Below are 24,137 nucleotides of genomic sequence, written 5' to 3' on the forward strand. Positions count from 1 at the left end.
AATGACCCCTTTACTGTGACACGAGATGTGTTCCTGTATTTCGAAGACTTCTCCTGTTTTATTGGAGGTAAAGTTGGAGACCTTTTTTGTGCTGGCTCTCTGTGTTTTGCAGTAGTTGCAAGAACCGCAGTGAAAAAAACCTTTGTTTAGTTTTTGTCCTAACATGGTAGTCTGTGTTTTTTCTACTCTTCTCATATGGCTGTGTGACAATCTAGATTTTAGGTCTGGTGCTCTCTTGTATATGACCTTAGGTCTTGCTGGTAGTTTGTCAGCTAACATGTCATCTTCTAGTAAGATGTGCCAGTGTTTATACAAGATTTTTTCTAGCTGTCTGTTGTTGGTATTGTATTGTGTGATGAATGCTGTTTTAAAAATTTCATTTGTTTTTTCCTTGTTTCTGTAAGTTAGAAGGGTGTTTCTGTCAATCTTTTTTGCTTCTTCTAAATCTTTCTCCAGAATATCTTTTTTATACCCTTTCTCTATAAAATGGTGTTTCATCTCTTCTGCTTGGATTCTGAAGTCTTCTAATTTTGTACAGTTTCTCCTAATCCGTTTAAATTGTCCTAGTGGGATGCTCTTGAGCCAGTTTCGGTGATGTGCACTGCTGTTTAGAATGTAGCTGTTTACATCCACACTTTTCTGAAAGGTTTTGGTATGAATGGTAGAATTTTCTATGAATATTGTTATGTCTAAGAAGTTCACTGTTGATTTGCTGTGTTCTGTGGTGAAAATTAAATTATTATTATTCGCATTAATGTATGTGAGAAACTCTAGTAGTCTTTCTTCTGTACCTCGCCAGATAAAGAGCACGTCATCTATGTATCTTCGCCATAGGACCAGGTTTGCTCCAAAACCATGCTCACACCAGATGTTGTTGTCCTCCCAGTGGCTCATGAATAAATTAGCATAGCTCGGAGCAAACCTGGTCCCCATAGCTGTACCCTTAGTCTGTCTATAGTGTGTGTCGTTAAACCAGAAATAATTGTGTTCTAGAATGAATCTTATGCATTCTATGATGAATGTTGTTTGTCTGGAATCCAAATTCTCGTCTGAGGATAGAAAATGTTTTGTTGCTGATAATCCTTGTTCTTGGTTTATTACTGTGTATAAAGAGGTGACATCACTTGTACATATCCAATAGTCGTCTGACCAGATTACATCTTTCAGTGTTCTGATTATGTCCGTAGTGTCCTTAATGTATGATTTTTGTATTTTCACATATGTTTGTAGGTATGAGTCTATGTATTGTGATAGGTTCGATGTGAGAGAGCCTATTCCCGATATAATCGGTCGTCCTGGTGGATTGTGCCTATCTTTATGTACTTTCGGTAAGTAATAAAAGACTGGGAGTATGGGGTTGGCATTATGTATGTAGTCATGTTCCTTTTTGTTCAGAATTCCTTTGTCTATACCTTCTTTTAGAAGCCTGTCCAAGTTTTTTTTGTATTTAATAGTAGGATCTTGCGTGAGTGTCTCATATGTTTCTTTGTCACTCAGAATTCTAAGTGATTCGCTGATATATGCTTCCTTATCCAATAATACGACCCCCCCCCCCTTTGTCTGCTGGTTTTACCACTAATTGTTGGTTGTCGCTGAGGTCCTTTAGTGCATTTTTTTCAGTTTTGGTCAGATTGAGTGTCATCGGTCTTGTTTCCATTTTGTCTATGTCTCTGGTTACCAAATGTTCAAATGTATTGATGAGTGAGCCTCTCATGTGTTGTGGGTAAAATGTGGAATTTAGTTTTAGATCTGTATGTTTGTATGTCCTATCTGCATCTTTTTGTTCATTGAGTGTGATTGGTCCTTTACTGTAGTATTTGGCAAGTGTCAATTTCCTTGTAAATTTTTTTTTGTTTTTTGTTTTTGTTTTTGCATCTTCCTTCGTTTCAATTTATATATATATTTTCCTTTTTCACAAGAATAAATGTCAATTAATTTTACCAATACAGTACTGTGATTTCCCCTTTATTCAAATCACCCACTTATTTCATTTTATATGCATGCAGGCGCAGTTGGGTAATTTCCTTGACATATGCTAATCTTTGGAGGCATTTGGGTTTAGCCTCTCACTCGTACTGCTGCCACCCCCGTACTATCCATATAAGTGGAGCGTTGATCACATTTGCGAGAAACAGATTATTCAAACCCAGTATCAACAGCTCCTTATATGGGTATACTTGACCTAAGAAAAGATAGAGCCAATAGGGCAGACAAAATCTTTCACAATATCAACCATACCACCACTACACATGAGAGCATAAACAAGTTCTGCGACTTATTTCTAAAACTAGAAAGATTAGCTACCAAAGAATCCAAATTATGGTGGGACAACAAAACACTTAACTGGTACTTGTCACAGAAACTGATACCAAAGGGTCTTAGAATCAAAAAAATTCCAACACACAACAAAAACAATCCACAGTTTATAGAAAAATGGGATAATATATTACAAGAATGCTCCATGCAACTGATTCAATTAATTGTTAGTACACACGAAAACGAACTCAAAGATCTAGAGATAGAAATAGAGTCCATACAAGTAGCTCTAGAAGAACATAAGGAAGAAAAAGAATTTCAAGAACTAGAAACAATATCAAAAAACAGACTAAGACGAACAGAGGAGGACATAATAGCCACCAAAGAATCAAAAATCCTAAGAGACAAAATAGGAAAGAAGAAGCCTGACAAAAAATCCATAGACAAACAAAAACACACATCCACACTACTGAAAACACCAACAAAGACAGACATATACAGACCAAAAAAACAGTCAGATACTACACCCGTATACAAAAGGCTAAATCTTACGTATCAACAATACATGACAAGATTACACTTAAAAAATCCCAGATTACCCGCAAATATTGCAAACAACAAAAGCAGAGAAGACACAGAATATCACTCCATTCTAGATAGCACTTCAGAGACAGACTTCTCTACATACAGTATTGAAGAAGAAATTAATTATGAACAACTAGCTAGATTATCACTTGAAAAGGGATTTCAAGTCTCAGCTCATCTAGAAGACATCTCTAACACTGAGAAAGAAACATTAGCCAACGAACCACTAATACAAGAAACATGTGCAGACCATTTTTTAGGAAAGAATGCAGGACTCAAGTCCTGCAACCAAAAAACAACAACACCAAACAAACGAAAACTAATAGAACTAGACGAGGATGTAGAGGTGGAAGAAATAGGGAGACACAAAAGATACAACAACCAGAAGTAGAAAGTAAAGGTATATTCAACTTGAGCAAAGTAACTTTAAGTAAGGAACATATTTCTGTACTGAATAAAGGCTTAAAATTTGCACCGACTAAACAGTTGAACAAATTCGAAACCTACCTTGATTTACACAAATTTACAAGGAAATTGACACTTGCCAAATACTACAGTAAAGGACCAATCACACTCAATGAACAAAAAGATGCAGATAGGACATACAAACATACAGATCTAAAACCAAATTCCACATTTTACCCACAACACATGAGAGGCTCACTCATCAATACATTTGAACATTTGGTAACCAGAGACAGAGACAAAATGGAAACAAGACCGATGACACTCAATCTGACCAAAACTGAAAAAAATGCACTAAAGGACCTCAGCGACAACCAACAATTAGTGGTAAAACCAGCAGACAAAGGGGGGGGGGGGGTCGTATTATTGGATAAGGAAGCATATATCAGCGAATCACTTAGAATTCTGAGTGACAAAGAAACATATGAGACACTCACGCAAGATCCTACTATTAAATACAAAAAAAACTTGGACAGGCTTCTAAAAGAAGGTATAGACAAAGGAATTCTGAACAAAAAGGAACATGACTACATACATAATGCCAACCCCATACTCCCAGTCTTTTATTACTTACCGAAAGTACATAAAGATAGGCACAATCCACCAGGACGACCGATTATATCGGGAATAGGCTCTCTCACATCGAACCTATCACAATACATAGACTCATACCTACAAACATATGTGAAAATACAAAAATCATACATTAAGGACACTACGGACATAATCAGAACACTGAAAGATGTAATCTGGTCAGACGACTATTGGATATGTACAAGTGATGTCACCTCTTTATACACAGTAATAAACCAAGAACAAGGATTATCAGCAACAAAACATTTTCTATCCTCAGACGAGAATTTGGATTCCAGACAAACAACATTCATCATAGAATGCATAAGATTCATTCTAGAACACAATTATTTCTGGTTTAACGACACACACTATAGACAGACTAAGGGTACAGCTATGGGGACCAGGTTTGCTCCGAGCTATGCTAATTTATTCATGAGCCACTGGGAGGACAACAACATCTGGTGTGAGCATGGTTTTGGAGCAAACCTGGTCCTATGGCGAAGATACATAGATGACGTGCTCTTTATCTGGCGAGGTACAGAAGAAAGACTACTAGAGTTTCTCACATACATTAATGCGAATAATAATAATTTAATTTTCACCACAGAACACAGCAAATCAACAGTGAACTTCTTAGACATAACAATATTCATAGAAAATTCTACCATTCATACCAAAACCTTTCAGAAAAGTGTGGATGTAAACAGCTACATTCTAAACAGCAGTGCACATCACCGAAACTGGCTCAAGAGCATCCCACTAGGACAATTTAAACGGATTAGGAGAAACTGTACAAAATTAGAAGACTTCAGAATCCAAGCAGAAGAGATGAAACACCATTTTATAGAGAAAGGGTATAAAAAAGATATTCTGGAGAAAGATTTAGAAGAAGCAAAAAAGATTGACAGAAACACCCTTCTAACTTACAGAAACAAGGAAAAAACAAATGAAATTTTTAAAACAGCATTCATCACACAATACAATACCAACAACAGACAGCTAGAAAAAATCTTGTATAAACACTGGCACATCTTACTAGAAGATGACATGTTAGCTGACAAACTACCAGCAAGACCTAAGGTCATATACAAGAGAGCACCAGACCTAAAATCTAGATTGTCACACAGCCATATGAGAAGAGTAGAAAAAACACAGACTACCATGTTAGGACAAAAACTAAACAAAGGTTTTTTTCACTGCGGTTCTTGCAACTACTGCAAAACACAGAGAGCCAGCACAAAAAAGGTCACCAACTTTACCTCCAATAAAACAGGAGAAGTCTTCGAAATACAGGAACACATCTCGTGTCACAGTAAAGGGGTCATTTACTTAGCCGAATGTCCATGCAAACTACAATATGTAGGAAGAACCATAAGACCCCTCAAAACGAGAATAGCTGAACATGTCAGAAACGTAAAACATGGTCTAGAGACACACAATTTGTCACAACATTTTAAAGACCTACACGAAAGCAACCCGACAGGCTTGAAAATAATAGGAATCAAGTTAGTTCCACCGAATTGGAGAGGAGGAGATTTTCTGAAGAAAATCAACAAAGAAGAACTAAGGTGGATGTACACATTGAAAACACTGAGACCACAAGGCCTAAACCTAGATAATGAGGTTAGGTCAATAATTATGAACTGACCAACATATAGAAACCGACCTTTCCTCCATTTTCCTTCATCAGTATAAATATATATATGCATATATAGATATAATTGTATATGTGTGTATATATACATATATATATATATATACATAGACAACAAAATGAGATATTCCATCTAAAGGAATGTACAGTTTGAAATACAAATAATTTAAATTAGTATTGCTAGTATTACAACACAGTACTTTAATTATTTAGCAGCACTCCATGTACAATTGAGTAACTATAATCAATACTATATGACTATTTATTAAAAACCGACTATATCACCATCCTTATAAATAACGTTCATCAACCACCACAAGCCCCATAAGGGTCAACCATGAAAGTAAGAAATAGTTTTATAGCTAAAAAATTATTTTCCATTAGGAGAATCATTTTCTATCACTATACTGTGAACACATAATCATTTTCATTATCCAAATTTTCTTATTAATTATTAGTTATCTATTTACCAACAATTTATATTTATTTTAATTTTTATATTTAATCTTTAATTGTATTATTAATTTTATTTACTTCATTCTTATTTTTATTTTTTATTATTATTTTTTATTTTCATTATTACTATTATCACTCTATGAATATTTTTATTTATTTTCATTTTATTTTCATTTTTCCGCTTTATAATTCTTTCCGAATAGTTTAATTATTATCACAATCCGTAGCAGAAACTAAAACTTAGCAACTGTCTTACCATTCAAGTACAAAATACCATCATATACTACTATTTCTGTATTATCAGATACAATAATTTAAAGCCTTTTTCTTTTCATTTTCAATTTATCTTGCTCCTCCCACTTTTTTATTTTATCCATTCATTATAATTAATTTATATTGTATTTCTTTACCATCCATATCCAATACCATATTATAGGAGCAAAACGGTGGTTTTCCTGTTATATACATTTCTTAATCACTATGTTATCACATATAGCCATTTAGTATCTATAATCACTTAGACTAGAATCAATTTGGTTATGTAACAACTCCATAGACATAATTGTATCCAGCACCACAGAGAAAAAAATGGACACTCCCATTATGATGTCACGAAATATGGGCATAAAAAGCCCTCAATTAAGATGGTGGACACGGACTCCCTGAGGAAGACCCAGACGGGTCGATACGCGTTGGAGAGAAAAAAGCATATCATCACATCATCACCCTAATAATAGACTATTCTCCTGCAAAAAACTACAAGACCGAGAAGAATATCCGGACGGAACATAACCGCACAGATCAGTGATCCCGTGAAGGTAGAACGGAGCCGCGCGGCTGAGAGGGAACAGACCTACAAGCAGAACACCGAGAGAACAGACCGGAGGAAGAAAGAACAGAACGGGATCAAGCGCAGGAGAAAAAGGTATCTGACCCCGCAGGAGGGAAGGTTCACGACGGACAGTCCCCTTGTGGGTCCCGAAGTCAGTGTTACCTTCCCCCCAGTGGCATGACCGCGTCCCCCCGTCAATAGCGGTCGGCAGACACCTGTGAGTGCAGGCGCCTCCGGCTGGCTATAACGGGGAGAACTAGCGGGGAGTCCGGGGTTTCCTTATACCTTTATCCCTGAATACCTTATCCCACTTATACCGACGTTGGGGTACCCCGCAGCATCACAGCAGTTATAAATTAAGAACTTGCCTCCACTGGGATTCACAATTAATATCACCACTGGGCTATACTTGGAAATTGAACATTCCCTTATTTTCCGGATAATCTACCTTATCTGTAGTATACCACATAACCAGCCACAACAAGGTGGAAAAGAGGTGGGACGCCACACTCTATTCACACCAGACATTTGGAACTTTACTATATATATATTTTTTCAAATCTTTTTACTCCGTTTTTTTCCAAAGTTTTTTCCAACAGTGTACAGGTGCAGGAAGATTTTTTCTGACCTGTTATCACATAAAGATTCTGACATATATTTTACCTGTAATAAAAGGTGTTTTTTTTTTTGTTTTTGCATCTTCCTTCGTTTCAATTTATATATATATTTTCCTTTTTCACAAGAATAAATGTCAATTAATTTTACCAATACAGTACTGTGATTTCCCCTTTATTCAAATCACCCACTTATTTCATTTTATATGCATGCAGGCGCAGTTGGGTAATTTCCTTGACATATGCTAATCTTTGGAGGCATTTGGGTTTAGCCTCTCACTCGTACTGCTGCCACCCCCGTACTATCCATATAAGTGGAGCGTTGATCACATTTGCGAGAAAAGGAGTAATACAGTGGTGTTTAGTATCCATCGGAAGAATATTTAATTAGAAATATTCCGGTGTTGGTTTGAAGCAGATCAATCGCTCGTGCGAATAGTTATGGACATAAGAAGTTTATGAACATTTACTTTATTTGCACTTTATTACCCATGCGGCGGGAAACCCAGTTTCCCTCCCACCTGAGCTGTTGGAAATAGTCACAGCCCACCTGTATGAATCAACCTATGACCTTTTGTTATAATGCGAAGCCGAATTCCTGTGTCCAATGAACAATAAGATTGTAGGGACCATTGAATTGCATTGTGTGTGGGGCATAAATAGGCAGGCCGACCATATCCAGTTCACTCTCTTCAACGGTTCTCATTGCTGATAATCGGGAGCTGGATATCGAGGCGCATGCGATCGTTTCCCCCTGTGCGTAAGTGTTTCTCCGCAACTATATTGATCTTCTTGTTATTGTGGGCCAATCTCTCTCAATTTCTCTCTCTCTCTCTCCTTCTCTTTCTCACTCAATTTCCCTTAAATTGTATTGTATTGTATTTCCTGTGTAGTTATCTGGTTAGGTAGTCTATGTTATATTGTAGTGTATGACTTGTATTGTGTTTAACTCTTTTGCAAGTATAGCATTCAAAATATATATTTTAGGCGTTGGACCCTGAGCACGGTATCTGTGTGTTTCTTATAGTATTAAGTATTCTCAGAGCGTCGGTGACGCTCAAACAGTTTTTAAGGTAATAAGGTTATACTGTGTTGCATTTACTCTCTAACATTACACTAAGGTTTTACTGCACAATACACTGTTTATGGTTTAGATACAAAGGTTTAATATAGTGAGCGTCAGCTCCGCTGGTGATCTCCTCGTGGTCCCGAGCGTTCGCTACGCTATAGCGAATCATTACTTTAGTTAACAGCCAATAACGTGCCTGCCTGTGATCTCTTGGCCGTGAGTGAACGTGACGCTTGAGCGTCTCGATCACGGCAAAGCGATTGTTACGCAACTAGCGTACCCTTACGGTACTTCATACGTAGATAGCGTACAGTGTTCTTAGACCTCATAAAGGGTATTATATATGATAAATATTTAGCTTTATCACCCCCCCCCCCACTCCCCCATTTGGACGTCCACCTTCTGCTGGCTGCTTCCTAGTGGTATTGTAATTCAGGATGCAAGGAGGCGCTGGCAACTTGAGTGCACCTCCTATACATTCATGGGGATCATCAATCACTGAATTGGGAATAGGCTCCCCAACAGCTCCTCTCCAGCAGTACCACTTCCTGTTCCTCACAAGCCTGAGTCCTGTGTGACTGCAGATGGTATGGACATAGTTCAGCAGAGTTAATAAATAGAATGGGATAAGCTACGTGTGTTTTATTATAGGGTAAAGTGGTTATGTATGGTACTGTATGGTTGGCTTAATGTTTTTATTGGGGTAAAGAATTTGTTTTTAGTTTAGATGGGAGTGAATTGGGATGCTTAATGAAGATAAATGTACATAACAATGTAGGAGTATGGTGGGTATAAGGGGGCTAATGATTATTAAGTGGATAATTATGTTGAATGGGGGAAATTATTGATTTTTGAAGAAGGTCATTTAATGAGTAGATGATATGTTCTGTCTGGCGGTCACAAAAATGCTCTCCATGTTACCTGGCGTTCACAAAAATGTTCTTAGTATTTTGTATGGCAGGCTGTAAAATGCTCTCATTATTGAATGGTGGTGACTAAAATGCCCTTGGTATTACATAGTGGTCTTGTATAGTGTTAATATTATTATTGTTAAAGTGTTATTATTTTTAGAATTTATGCTATAAATGAATCTAAAAATTTATATAACTTTATTTAAAGAAGTCAGTTATGTATCTGAGTGGCTGGGTAGAGGATATTGGCGGGAGCAGGGGCAGTATTACGTAGCTTTGTTTAGGGTGTCTAGACATTAAACATGTCAATCTGCTTTTTAGTCCTAGAAAACCCAGGTTGCACTCACAAATTGGTGCAGGGCAGCAGGTGATAAATACAGTATGTACATTGTACAAGCACTATTATTATATAAAAAACAAGGAGCGCTAATTATGTTAATTGTATGCAAACACCTGTGTAAAAAGAATAAAATTAGTGAATGTTTACAGCACTTTTGAGTGCTTGTGCAGGAGTCCGTGTATGGGTTCCGTTAATTGTGGAGTGGAGTCAGGCTTCAGCTCTTTCTCCACTCGGATCTGAAGCCCAACAGTCCCCACTTCAGGAAAAGTCAGTGAGCCAGCCCCGGACCACCACTGCAGTGGGGGATATAAAGCCGGCAATTAACGGAACCCATAAACGGACTCCTGCACAAGCACTCAAAAGTGCTGTAAACATTCACTAATTTTATTCTTTTTACACAGGTGTTTGCACACATTTAATTCAATACAATTAGCGCTCTCAATCTTAACAGGTGTTTGCATACATTTAACATAATTAGCGCTCCTTATTTTTTATATAATAACCGTGTTATTTTTATAGGAAGCTGCTTTTATTATTCAAGCGCAGGGTTAATTTTAATCTGTATTGTACAAGCACTGTACGGTAAATTATATTTGCTACAACTCCTTGTGGCTTCTCCAAGTCCATGTTATTCTGACTAAAACAAGGACAGCTAGATTTAAACGCAAACTGTGAGCGTGTGTCTATCTATCTATCTATCTATCTATCTATCTATCTATCTATCTATCTATCTATATCTATCTATCTATCTGTCTATCTCTCTCTCTATATATATATATATATATATATATATAAAATATATATATAACACAATATATACATAAATACAATGTCGGACTAGGACAAGAAGGATCCACCAGTGGAATGCAGTGTTAGGGTGCCATAGTATACCAGCCACAACAGAGGCTTGGACAATGGACAACAATTAGAGAGGACACAGCCTGCAGACAACATGGCTACTCCAGTACTTGGTCTGACCCCCTTTATAAATATTATTGTGAATAATAATAGTTCACGCAGTATAATATACCAGATTGTGCACTGTAGTGAATAAATCAAAGTCCTGGGAATTAAGTATAATATAACATAACTAAGTATAATAGGAAAACACATGATTGTGTTCCTGTGCTACGCAGTCAGAATGCCACCCTTCAGCATGTCAACATAATGTATACCTTCAACATTTTGACATTCACAAGGTTGACGCTTACATAATAGGTCTAACTCTGTAGTGGGCGTAAAGCAAAACAGAACAAGTAAGTGTGCACCATGATAAAACGCTTCTGCACTGCAGGGTGGGCAGATATAAAGTTTGAGAAGGGTGTGTCCAAATTCAAATCTAAATTGCTGTGTAAAAAAGAAAGCTGTCCAGCATTTATGGGCTGCATGCAAAAGCAGCCAGTATTTACCCTACATACAAATAAATAATGTATTTGCACCCCTTGCATTGCAGCCCGATTGCCCAGGTACACAATTACTTGCTCTATTTTGCTTTACTCCCAGAATCATGTCCAATGTCGACATTGTCAGAATGTCAATACTAAATTTTAGGGTTACAGTTAGATTAGGATTAGGAGTATGCTGCAATTATGGTTAGAGTTAGGCTCACATTACAAGTAAATAGGAAATCGCATTGTCACTGTAGCCATGTGAATTTTGACATTCAGTACAAATCAACATTTTGAATGATGACTAAATATACCACACCTGTTCCTGTCTATAATATATATACCACATTAATGCACTATGCATATAATAGGGAAACCCTGTACACATCAGACAGTGTCTAAAACGTAATGAGAACTTCATTAGGTATGGAAAAGTACAAATACATGCCATAGTAAAAAAAAAAAAAGAGAGATTAAATTAAGTATTGGTTACTTTTTTTAATTTTTATTTTGTTACAACTACAGTCTTAGAGGGGTATCCAATTAGGGGTGAAAAAAAAAATTTCCCGATGTTTCACCAATATTTTTTTTCAGGCTACCCAATTAAGATCACCCGTAAGAAAATAGCTTTCCTCCCGAAAACACACAGGTTCAGTGAAACCTGTGTGTTTTCGGTAGAATCAGCCCCCTTTTCACATAAAAAAGGGGCTGTTTCTAGGGATGTGATTTTGCCTGCCTGAGGCAGGTGAAACAATATCCCCAATAAGCCGAGTCTCGCACCAGTTTATCAGGGCTAATTGGATAGCCCTCGGTGGGACAATTAGCCACAGTAAATTACCATGGCTAATTGGATACTCCCATTAGTATCCACACAAGAAAACATTATGTCTGTTAACCCAACTGGTTAGTTCAAACAACAATGTCAACAACATAACAGTTGATGTTGGGGTATCGATATTATGACTGTCAACATAGTGACTGACAACACTGTGCCACCATGTTGTACTTTGTTGGAGAAGCTCATTTTGACAAATAGATAATTTTAAACACATAGGGGTATATGCAATTGCGGTCGAATTGCCGCAAATGTCGAAAAATGGGGCATTTTCGACAAAAAAAACCTGTCGAATTGGATTCAACAATGCAATACAGTACTTTTCGACAAAAAAAACTGCCGTTTCAGATTCGACTTTTTGCAATTCGACATTTGTCAAATTTTACATGTCTGCAATGGTAAAAATGCGGCTTTTCCACAAAAGTATATTCAATTGAAAAAAGTGCTTTTCGACAGTCATTTCGTCAATTTCATTCCGCCTCATTTTGCTGTCGTGATCTAATAACATTTTTAAAAAACATGTTTTTTGTGTGTCTTTTTGATTGCTAATAGCATATCTATTTATATTAGAAGGGATTATCTACTTGGTTTGTCTATTTATGAGCCACAAGTATTATTTAATAGATTTTTTAAAAGAATATTTTTTTTTTTACTGACTAAAATAATATGGAGAGATCAGTGCATGTTTTTCAGTGGGAAGGGGTGAGGATGGGTTAAAATTTCAGAAAAAAAATGCGTGGGGTCCCCCCTCCAAAGCATAACCAGCCTCGGGCTCTTTGAGCCGGTCCTGGTTGTAAAAATACGGGGGGGGGGGGGAATGACAGGGGATCCCCCGTATTTTAACAACCAGCACCGGGCTCTGCGCCTGGTCCTGGTGCCAAAAATACGGGGGACAAAACACGCAGGGGTCCCCCATATTTTTCACACCAGCACCGGGCTCCACTAGTCAGAGAGATAATGCCACAGCTGGGGGACACTTTTATATAGGTCCCTGCGGCCCTGGCATTAAATCACTAACTAGTCACCCCTGGCCAGGGTACTCTGGAGGAGTGGGGAACCCGTAAATCAAGGGGTCCCCCCCTCCGGCCACCCAAGGGCCAGGGATGAAGCCCAAGGCTGTCCCCCCCATCCAAGGGCGGCGGATGGGGGGCTGATAGCCATGTGTCAGAAAAAAGAATATTGTTTTTTGTAGCAGAACTACAAGTCCCAGCAAGCCTCCCCCGCAAGCTGGTACTTGGAGAACCACAAGTACCAGCATGCGGGGGGGGGGGAATAAGCCCGCTGGTACCTGTAGTTCTACTACAAAAAAATACCCAAATAAAAACAGTACACACACACCGTGACAGTATAACTTTATTACATACATGCACACCGACATACACACATACTTACCTATGTTGACACGTGGTGCTCCCTGATTGGCTGAAGGGACCCTCTTTTACAGCAGTCATGGGGGGTCCCGGCAGTCGGGGAAAGGGGTCCCATGTGTAAACATGGGACCCCTGTCAGTGCGTGGTCTGTGGTTTCCATTTTTTTTTATTTTGCCAAGTATGTGGATTATAAACTAAGAAGAGGACTGATCTACCCCGGATTGTTGTGAGTATAATTTTATTTACAGGTACCCCGTGGATTGTACGTGGAGAAGGAGACCGACACTTCGTGTCAACATAGGTAAGTATGTGTGTATGTCGGTGTGCATGTATGTAATAAAGTTATACTGTCACGGTGTGTGTGTACTGTTTTTATTTGGGTATTTTTTTTGTAGTAGAACTACAGATACCAGCGGGCCTGTTTCCCCCCCGCATGCTGGTACTTGTGGTTCTCCAAGTACCAGCTTGCGGGGGAGGCTTGCTGGGACTTGTAGTTCTGCTACAAAAAACAATATTCTTTTTTCTGACACATGGCTATCAGCCCCCCATCCACCACCCTTGGATGGGGGGACAGCCTCGGGCTTCACCCCTTGCCCTTGGGTGGCCGGAGGGGGGGACCCCTTGATTTAAGGGGTCCCCACTCCTCCAGGGTACCCCGGCCAGGGGTGACTAGTCAGTGATTTAATGCCAGGGCCGCAGGGACCTATATAAAAGTGTCCCCCAGCTGTGGCATTATCTCTCTGACTAGTGGAGCCCGGTGCTGGTGTGAAAAATACGGGGGACTCCTACGTGTTTTGTCCCTCGTATTTTTGGCACCAGGACCGGACGCAGAGCCCAGTGCTGGTTGTTAAAATAGGGGGATCCCATGTCATTTTTTCCCCCATGTTTTTACAACCAGGACCGGCTCAAAGAGCCCGAGGCCGGTTATGCTTATGTGGGGGTACCCCACGCAATTGTTTTCACGATTTTGTTAACACTTTTGTGCCATCCATGAAGTCGAATCCTGGACGCACACTATCGTCAATTGGTCCGTTTTTCGACAGCGGGACTGTCAAATCTGTTTTTTATTGAATATGTCGAATTCAGGTCCCGGCTGCCGGGATTCGACTGTCGAATTGTGTCGAATCCAAAAACGGTCGAATTCCAGCCGGAATTCGACCGCAATTGCATAAACCCCATAGCATTTCCACTTGTGAAAAATGTAGTTCCTGTGTCTTCCTCTATCTTTACACTATCATTATTAATACAATAATAAATAAAGATAAACAAAGCAATATTGTAGGGGGAAAAACAGAGAAACATTTTATTCAAAGGCAGGGATGGGAATAAAATGGTAAGAGTCTGGATTTTCAAGTGACACTTAGGGGTATTTGTTGCTATTGGCAACATCTCCATTTGTTGCTATGGGCAACATCTCAATTTCTATAAGCACACACTTTAGTAAATATACACTTTACAATCTAACATGGTGTACACCGTTCACTTCACTCCACTTTCACTAAATGGGTGATTCAGAAACTGTAGTTCACTAGATGGGTTTTCTAAACAATGTTGTCACTAAATGGGTGACTCAGAGACTGTAGGTGTAACTGGATGGGTGATCTAGAGACAGTAGATGTCACTGGATGGGTGCTGAAGAGACTGTAGATGTCACTGAATGGGTGTTGTAAAGACTGTTGGTGTCTATAACTGGGTGAATCAGAGACTGTAGATGTCACTGGATGGGTGCTGTAGAGACTATAGATGTCACTGGATGGGCAATCTAGAGACTGTAGATGTCATGGATGGGTGCTCTAGAGACAGTAAGTGTCACTGGATGGGTGCTCTAGAGACTATAGATGCAGGGTTGGACTGGCCCACAGGGGTACAGGGGAAACCACGGTGGGCCCCACTGTTTGGGGGGGCCCTTCCCCTCCACTATAGATCAGGATCCAGACTGTGCACTTGAACTGTACATTATACATGTTACCTTATACTGTACATGACTATGGTGTATTACTCTGGTACATTATCATGCATGCATTAGCAATAGTTACTATATACATTTGTCAAGGGGCCCAGCCCATGCACTCTCTCATGGTTAGGCAAACCAATGTGGCGGCTGGCCACACTGCTAAACATGGGCCCCTACCACTGCATTCCCCCGGTGGGCCCTTTTTGCCTCAGTCCGACACTGTATAGATGTCACTGGATGAGTTTTCCAGAGACTGTTGGTGTCACCACAATGGGTGTTTCAGAGATTGTTGGTGTCACTAAATTGGTGAATCAGAGACTGTAGATGTCATTTGATGGGTGCTCTAGAGACTGTTGGTGTCACTGGATGGGTGCTCTACAGACTGTAGATGTCACTGGATGGGTGCTCTAGACCATAGATGTCACTGGATGGATGCTCTAGAGCAGGAATTCCCAACCACGGTCCTCAAGGCACACTAACAGTGCAGGTTTTAGTGATATCCAGGCTTCAGCACAGGTGACTTAATTAGTAGCTCAGTTATTTTGATTTAACCATCTGTGCTGCAGCCTGGATATCACTAAAACTTGCACTGTTGGTGTGCCTTGAGGACCGTGGTTGGGAATGCCTGCTCTAGAGACTACAGATGTCACTGGATGGGTGCTCTAGAGACTATAGATGTCACTGGATGGGTTTTCCAGAGAGTGTTGGTGTCACCACAATGGGTGTTTCAGAGATTATTCGTGAATCAGAGACTGTAGATGTCACTTGATGGGTGCTCTAGAGACTGTAGATGTCGCTGGATGGGTGCTCTAGAGGCTATAGATGTAATTGGATGGATGCTCTAGAGACTATAGATGTCACTGGATGGGTGCTCTAGAGACAGTAGGTGTCACTGGATGCGTGCTCTAGAGACTATAGATGTCACTGGATGGGTTTTGCAGAGACTGTTGGTGTCACCACAATGGGTGTTTCAGAGATTGTTGGTGTCACTAAATTGGTGAATCAGAGACTGTAGATGTCACTTGATGGGTGCTCTAGAGACTGTTGGTGTCACAGGATGTGTCCTCTAGAGCCTATAGATGTCACTGGATGGGTGTTCCAGAGACTGTTGGTGTCGCCACAGTGGGTGTTTCAGAGATTGATGGTGTCACTAAATTGGTGAATCAGAGACTGTAAATGTCACTGGATGGGTGCTCTAGAGACTATATATGTCACTGTATGGGCAATCTAGATATTGTAGATGTCACTGGATGGGTGCTCTAGAGACAGTAAGTGTCACTGGATGGGTGATCTAGAGACTATAGATGTCACTAGATGGGTGCTCTAGAGAATTTAGATGTCACTCAATGGGTTTTCCAGAGACTGTTGCTGTCACTGTATGGGTGCTGTAGAAAATGTTAGTGTCACTAAATGGGTGAATCAGAGACTGTAGATGTCACTGGATTTGTGCTCTAGAGACTGTAGATGTCACTGTATGGGCGCTCTAGAGACTATATATGTCACTGTATGGGTACTTTAGAGACTGTATATGTCACTGTATGGGCAATTTAGAGACTGTAGATGTCACTAAATGGGTGCCCTAGAGACTGTAGATGTCACTAGATGGGTGCTCTAGAGACAGTATGTGTCACTGGATGGGTGCTCTAGAGACTATAAATGTCACTGGATGAGCATTACAGAGACTGTTGGTGTCTCCACAATGGGTGTTTCAGAGATTGTTGTTGACACTTAACTGGTGAATCAGAGACCGTAGATGTGACTGGATGGGTGCTCTAGAGACAGTAGGTGTCACTGGATGGGTGCTGTAGAGACTGTTGGTGTCACTAAATGGGTGAATCAGAGACTATAGATGTCACTGGATGGGTGCTCTAGAAACTATAAATGTCACTGGATGGGCAATCTAGAGACTATAGATGTCACTGGATGGGTTTTCCAGAGACTGTTGGTGTCACCAAAATGGGTGTTTCAGAGACTGTTGGTGTCAGGATGGGTGCTCTAGAGACTGTAGATGTCACTGGATTGGTGCTCTAGAGACTAGAGTTGTCACTGGATGCATGCTCTAGAGACAGTAAGTGCCACTGGATGTGAATCAGAGACTGTAGATGTCACTTGATGGGTGTACTTGAGACTGTTGGTGTCACTGGATGGGTGCTCTAAAGACTGTAGATGTCACTGGATGGGTGTTCCAGAAACTGTTGGTTTCACCACAATGGGTGTTTCAGAGAGTGTTGGTGTCACTAAATTGGTGAATCAGAAACTGTAGATGTCACTGGATGGGTGCTCTAGAGACTGTTGGTGTCACTGGATGGGTGCTGTAGAAACTGTTGGTGTCACTAAATGGGTGAATCAGAGACTGTAGATGTCACTGGATGGGTGCTCTAGAGACTGTAGATGTCACTGCATGGGTGCTCTAGAAACTATATATGTAATTGGATGGGTGCTCTAGAGACTGTAGGTGTCACTGAATAGGTGCTTCTGGGACTAGAGGTGTCACTGTTGTATTAAAAATATTTGTGTAATTAATGGATACCAGATATTTCACAAATACCACTAAAAGAACAATTTAATAATATTTGTATAATATTAATAATAATATAATAAGTAAACTTGGACACCCAGCCTTTACTACACAGATGAAACTCTTGTAGAATGAGGAGTGTTGCTTTGACATGGGGGCTTACATGCTAACATACTGTCTTCTATAAACCCATACTATATTATTGGTATTATACTGTGTACGCATTATAAACTTATGGGGAGTTCTAACATTTTTTCTATCCTATGTATTCTGTGTAATTATTGTTTATAACAGCTGACTGTAACCTATAGCAAACAGTACAATAAGCAGTGTAATGGCAATTTATTTCTGCTCTCCTCATATAGCAGATGCTGTGACATTTAATTAAGTAAGCTGCCCTATGCATTAAGATTTATATCATTGCACATATCAGCTATGAATGATTATACCTTACTTGTAACAATTTTACAGAAAAGTAAATATCACATATCCATTACGTACAGTACAATAACTTTTTAATAAGTTACACTCGCTTAAACCATGATACTCACAGTCTGGCACCATCATGGAACCTATAACCTGAGACAGACTTAGGTCAAATGTTAATTATTCCCAGAGATGTATCTCTGTCACTGCAGTACCTTGAATCCTGGTAGAGTGAACAATGCACATGCAACTAATCCAATCTGAAGACTGTGACTTGAAAGTATGAAGGACTTGCAAGGTCTTTGCATCGACAATGAGGACATCTTGATAGTAACCACAGCAAAGCAGCCAGCCTTCTCCTGTCATTCGGAATGAGCAATGGTAGTACTGTGAGCCAACGATAGCAAAATAAAAATAAATACAGTTATTGAGTACAGCACCATACTGTTAAGGACGTGTGCCTTCACTGAAGCTATGCTTATATTACAATATATGTGAAATAGTTTATATTGTAAAGATAAAAATTCAGCAATATTAAATGAATCTAAAGAAAAAGGTTGGATTTATTTTTTGTGCACTCTGTGATGACAGGAACAGTATCTTTTTATGAGCAATAGAACCTAGCAATAATTCCGTATATAAATGTGATTATTCCCTCTGTGTCAGCTGTGTTGTAATTAAAGCGGTGGCCGGCATAGTGTACCGGGGAATACGTCCACTTGTAGTGCCCCAAAGTTGCCACTATAAGTGTTAGCCTCCTTAAAAAAATGAAATCTAATTGTGCCCTCACTGATTACTACTTTTCTATAGGCAAAGGCGTCACAAGGGGGTGCAGGATGCACCCGAATGTCACCCTTCCAGGGGATGACACTAAAATGCCAGCTCCTCTGCAGTGGCAGAAGCTGGGCACTGCAAAGTGACATTATCCTGCAGCATTTAGCTCCTGTCACTCAGAAAGAGCCGACAGTGCAGCCAGAGACTCTGTGTTTAGCCCAGTATCTCAGGGGACGCTGGGCACTCCCCCAGAGTGATGTAACCAGGGGGGGACTTCCCACAAAACTATGCCCCTGAAGTGATGCAAACGTAGGTTTCCACAAGGCCACGCCCCTAACCCTTTGCGGCACGTGCAGGTGGGCTTTTGACAGTACCAGGTGTCACCAACCCCGGTGTCACCACTGCTATAGAAATTCTCATTTGTATTAATAGGGTCTGCAGCAGATATCTCCAATATCTTGTCTAAACGTGGTCAACTCATTTATACAGTAGGTGTGGATGAATGCAGTCCAAAAATTTTTTACACCACCCAACATCCCTTCAGCCTTTGTAGAGCTCCATGACCAAACTCTACTATATCCTATGGAATTTGTGAATAAAACAAAAGTATTCTACCAACAATTTATTTGATCTAAGATTATTTTATACTGGCTTTGGGGTTTATGTAGTGGTTAGTATTCCTGCCTCACGGTCCTGAGGTCATAAATTCAGATTAACTGACAGAATAAAATAAATAACACTAGTGTGTACTGTACGTACTGTATGTGTGTGTCAACGTGGTAGGATATATACTGTAAACTTTTAGTTCCACTGGGGCAGGAACTGATGATTGAAATATAAGCAGCGTGAGCTATGTAAATAACTTAATAAGTAATAAATAAATAAATAATAAACATAAATGGCATAAAAATGAAAAACAGCAAGCTAACCCTGCAATTCTGGTACCTTCCCATTGCCTTTCCACAGATCTAAGCCTTACTGATGGTTACTATTTGAATCTGAATAATAATAATGTGTTATTAAAGTTCATAGGCACATCCGATAGGCAATTCACTGTATTTCCTCTATAATGTATTCTGTGCTAATTAGAATGGACCTGGGGTAACACTGAGGAAAATGTCACAAATAATAATAAAAAAATAAAAAAATATGTCATGGTAATTTGATTAGAGTCTGTTGCTCATGGATTGTTACCTATTCTATAAGTCCAGACAATTACACCATCTATTGTCATTCAGGCTTTTCCCTGGTGTGGTTATCTGATCTTCTCTGGGTATGGTGGTGGTAACAGAGGCAGAAAATTATTCAGATGTCTATGAACTGGCAGAGGTAATACACTAATGTGTTGCTAACAATTTTCACCCATGCAATTAGTAGGCTTTGTAACCAGAATAACATACATTTATCTCCACAGACAACATACATCACTGATAGTTATAGTCATTAACTGTCCCTTGTTATCCAACATAATAGATACTGCATTTATTATATATATATATATATATATATATATATACACCATGTAGTTGAAGCCGCACACACTTAATTCAATGTAGTTGATTGCTGGGGTGCTTATAAGCCAGGAGGCATCCAGTAGCATGGAAGTCACCTTCTATATCTAATAGTAGAGAGCATTCACCAGTCTTCAAGTAGAAATTTACCAAACTTTAATTACCACATCACAGATAGAAACATTGCTGTCACATGACTGCAATGTTTCTATCTGTGATGTGGTAATCAGAGTGCTCTCTACTATCATATATATATATATATATATATATATACACATAGAGAGAGAGAGAGAGAGAGAATGGTAGGCAGCACTCAGAAAACTTAGGGGTCTATTTACTAAACCTTGTACGGAGGTAAGATGGACGGAGATAAGGTCCCAGCCAATCAGCTCCTAATTGCCATGTCACAGGCTGGGTTTGAAACATGGCAGTTAGGATCTGATTGGCTGGTAGTTTATCTCCGGCATCTTTATCTCCATCCAAGGCTTAGTAAATAGACCCCTTCATCATTCAGCAGATGTTTAATGCATGTAGAACATCCTACATAAGTTTAGTTATATTCTGTTGGAGTCTAAATCTACAGCGAGAGGCTTCAAAGACAGACACTAAATTGTATAGGTAGTGTTTTTGGTACATTTATTTTAATTGGGTGTTAATGGGTTCCGATGCGCTTTCCCACAGGAAAATGTTGTGACAAATCTGGAATACTTACACATATTGCAGTGTGCCTATATGGAAGCTTTGCATTCTCTATGCAGTGCCCACTGGTGACATTCCACACACACATTTCCCTGCAAGACATAACCCTGGGTTATTCACTGTCATTTTCACTTAGACAATTCTGTGATCTTTTTTACGTATAAAGACTGTATTTAAGTGAGAGCAATCATTTACGTAGCTTTTTGTTACAGATTACTGGTGAAGAAAATATTGTGGTCATTAAGAAAGGGATGGCATACAAAATGTATTTTTTTGTTTAGGTAATTACACCCTGCTTTCTTATATCAAACTAACTTTAAGGCCATGCCTGGAATAAAACAAATTGTAGATATACAGCTATTATGTCTCATCAATATGTCACCAGAAGTATCATTCTTCAGGACTACATCCTGCAGAAAATGGGTCATTTCACAGACTCTGTACCACACATTTTAAACATGTTGCTTCTGTATCATTTTCTCTAGACAATTATTTACTCTTAAGAATAAACAGCGCCACCATGAGGATTATTTTATGTTTGCTTACAACCTTTCTCATACACCAAAACAAAATCATCCTGTAGCATTCAACCAAAGCACCAAAATGTTGTGTTACTGAGAGTGAACATTACAAGTTTCTTTTGCTATAACATTTACACTACAAAATAAGATGTACTATAGATACAGTTAATACTACAATAATGTTATTATAACGAAAATGATATATATATTTTTTATCTATGACTCCACTCAGGTAACCCGAGACCAGAACCTTACTATGTTGGATTCAGTTAGCATTGTATAACAGTATTATGCTTAAAAATTATAATGTAGTAAACTACAAAACAGTAAATTATCATCACTGTATTATGGATGTATTTAGTGTCAGAAGTCAGTGCACCTCCCCGAATAGCACATAGCAGGTCTGAAAAGAAATTTATGTGTTATTACTACTAATTTTACTTTGTATGTTTTAGTACAACTGCACCATAATTTGTCACTATATTTTATTGTATGCATTTATACTATACTTTATTTTATTTTTTTTCTATTTTTCTTAGACTGCAGATTTTATTTGCACTGGCTGGTTGTGGTTATAGTGCCTGCCACTGCTTTGTGTCCATTAGAGGTTGGACAAGCAAAATGTAAGTTACATTATGTAATGTTGTGTGTATGTACACCAGCGGTTAAGTCACTGACTACATTATACAGTGTTCTATACATGCAGTTTTTATGTTCACAAAAACTCGTCACTTACCCATTTTCTGTTCCACTAACAACATACGGCTGTTTTTCAAAATCCCTTGCCTTTGCTAAGCATGTTACAGCAGAAGTATGGCCTAGAAGAATTGCTTTAGATGTAATCTGAAAAACACAAAAATCCAAATAGCAAATGAGACAATAGCAACACAAAAGTCATTGTCACAGCATCTTTGTTCATAATCCCATGTAACTGCTGCAGCATAAGTTATGTCTGCAGCAAGTCTCCATTTTTAAAAACATATTTATGTGGCATCATGTCCAACTTTTTTATGTTCGCAATAAAGTAATGTGAAAGGTAAGTAAAGGAAAATGTAAAGTGTATCTCAGAACAGAACTCAAAGCTAGGAAAGTAGGAATTAATAGAGAATAACTTAGAATGACTGACAGACAACTAAGCCAATGTAAGATAGATAAATGTATTCCATATGAAGTGTGTCATTATTTTAATACTAAAAGACTTGTCATTTACAGCGTGATAAGGTTGTACAGAACACTCTCTATCTATCTAAAGTCTAATTTCCATCTATTCTTTTTATATATCTATCCATCAAACAGAAATGTATCTAATATCAACATATCTACTATATCTGTCTATCCATTGTGGTGAGAGGGCTTGTATTTCACCACAATTGCCCACATTTCTATGGGATCAACTCCCTCCAAGGGAGAAGGAAACAAGATCTACACGTTCTGCACTGTAGTGGAGATTTATAACTCCGGGCTTTCTGAATTGCACAGCTGCAACTGGAGAAACAGAAGTCCGAGTTTTCCTGCTCACCCAGAGCAGCAGGAAGTCAGAAGCAGGAGAGAAGTTTAAAAGTCCCATTCACCCAATGCACATGGCACTGATGCCCATTAGGGACCAATGAGAAGGATGCAGTTTTATATTGCCAGGGACTGATGACATTGGCTGTGCCAGGAGAGCATGGTGGACTGATTGCTGAGCACAAGGAGTGCTGGGACTTTTTATGTTTGTTTGTTTGTTTGTTTGTTTATTTTCAAACAAGGGTACAGAAAAAAAATAGGGTAATAAGACAAAAATATAAGCAAAAAAAGGGGAGGACAGGTCTTTCAACAACATCAAAACAATACATTGAGTGGTTCATACAGGTCAATTATCGTCCACAGTCGAGGATTCATCCAAATCGAAATCGAAAGGAGGGCTCAAGGAGGTGGGGTGTATTAGAGGGGTATCTTTGGGCTCAGTAATATATATACATGCCACCAATGCCACTTCATAATAGGTGAAGAGGGGGCAGAGGAATATGCAGCTTCTCTAGTCTCCATGTCAAAGTGAAATTGGGTTTTAGAGATAACTTTCTCAAAAGGAGGAGGAGAAGGAGATTTCCAATGTTGAGCAATTGTAGCACTTGCAGATATTAAAAATGTGACCCGGAACATAGCGGGAGGATTTAGGGACAACACTAGGATAACAATGAAAAAGAGCTAAGGAGGGATCCTGAGGTAAAATAAGTCCTAAAACATTCTGAATAAGTTCAAATACTTTATTCCAAAAGGGACGAAGGGCAGGGCCATCCCAGAAAACATGGAAAATGGTACCTACAGAGTGACACACATGCCAACAAAACTTATAGGTAGTGGGCCAAATCTTGTGTAATTTAGAAGTAGTAAAAAACTATCT

The 24,137-nt window shown here is 39.0% G+C and overlaps 1 protein-coding gene across 3 annotated transcripts in view; it reads right to left on the bottom strand.

Moving 5' to 3' along the window:
* WDR72 (WD repeat domain 72) overlaps positions 1-24,137 on the bottom strand; it is a 417,276-nt gene that overhangs the window by 320,149 nt on the left and 72,990 nt on the right. For all 3 annotated transcript variants that reach the window (XM_063926109.1, XM_063926110.1, XM_063926112.1), the window contains 3 exons: positions 22,491-22,597; positions 21,247-21,325; positions 18,465-18,636 (listed from right to left, as the gene is read on the bottom strand). In XM_063926109.1, coding sequence (XP_063782179.1) covers positions 18,465-18,636; positions 21,247-21,325; positions 22,491-22,597 — 358 coding nt within the window. The remainder of the gene's footprint in view (positions 1-18,464; positions 18,637-21,246; positions 21,326-22,490; positions 22,598-24,137) is intronic.

Source organism: Pseudophryne corroboree, chromosome 6, assembly GCF_028390025.1.
Source record: "Pseudophryne corroboree isolate aPseCor3 chromosome 6, aPseCor3.hap2, whole genome shotgun sequence".
NCBI classification, from domain to species: domain Eukaryota; kingdom Metazoa; phylum Chordata; class Amphibia; order Anura; family Myobatrachidae; genus Pseudophryne; species Pseudophryne corroboree.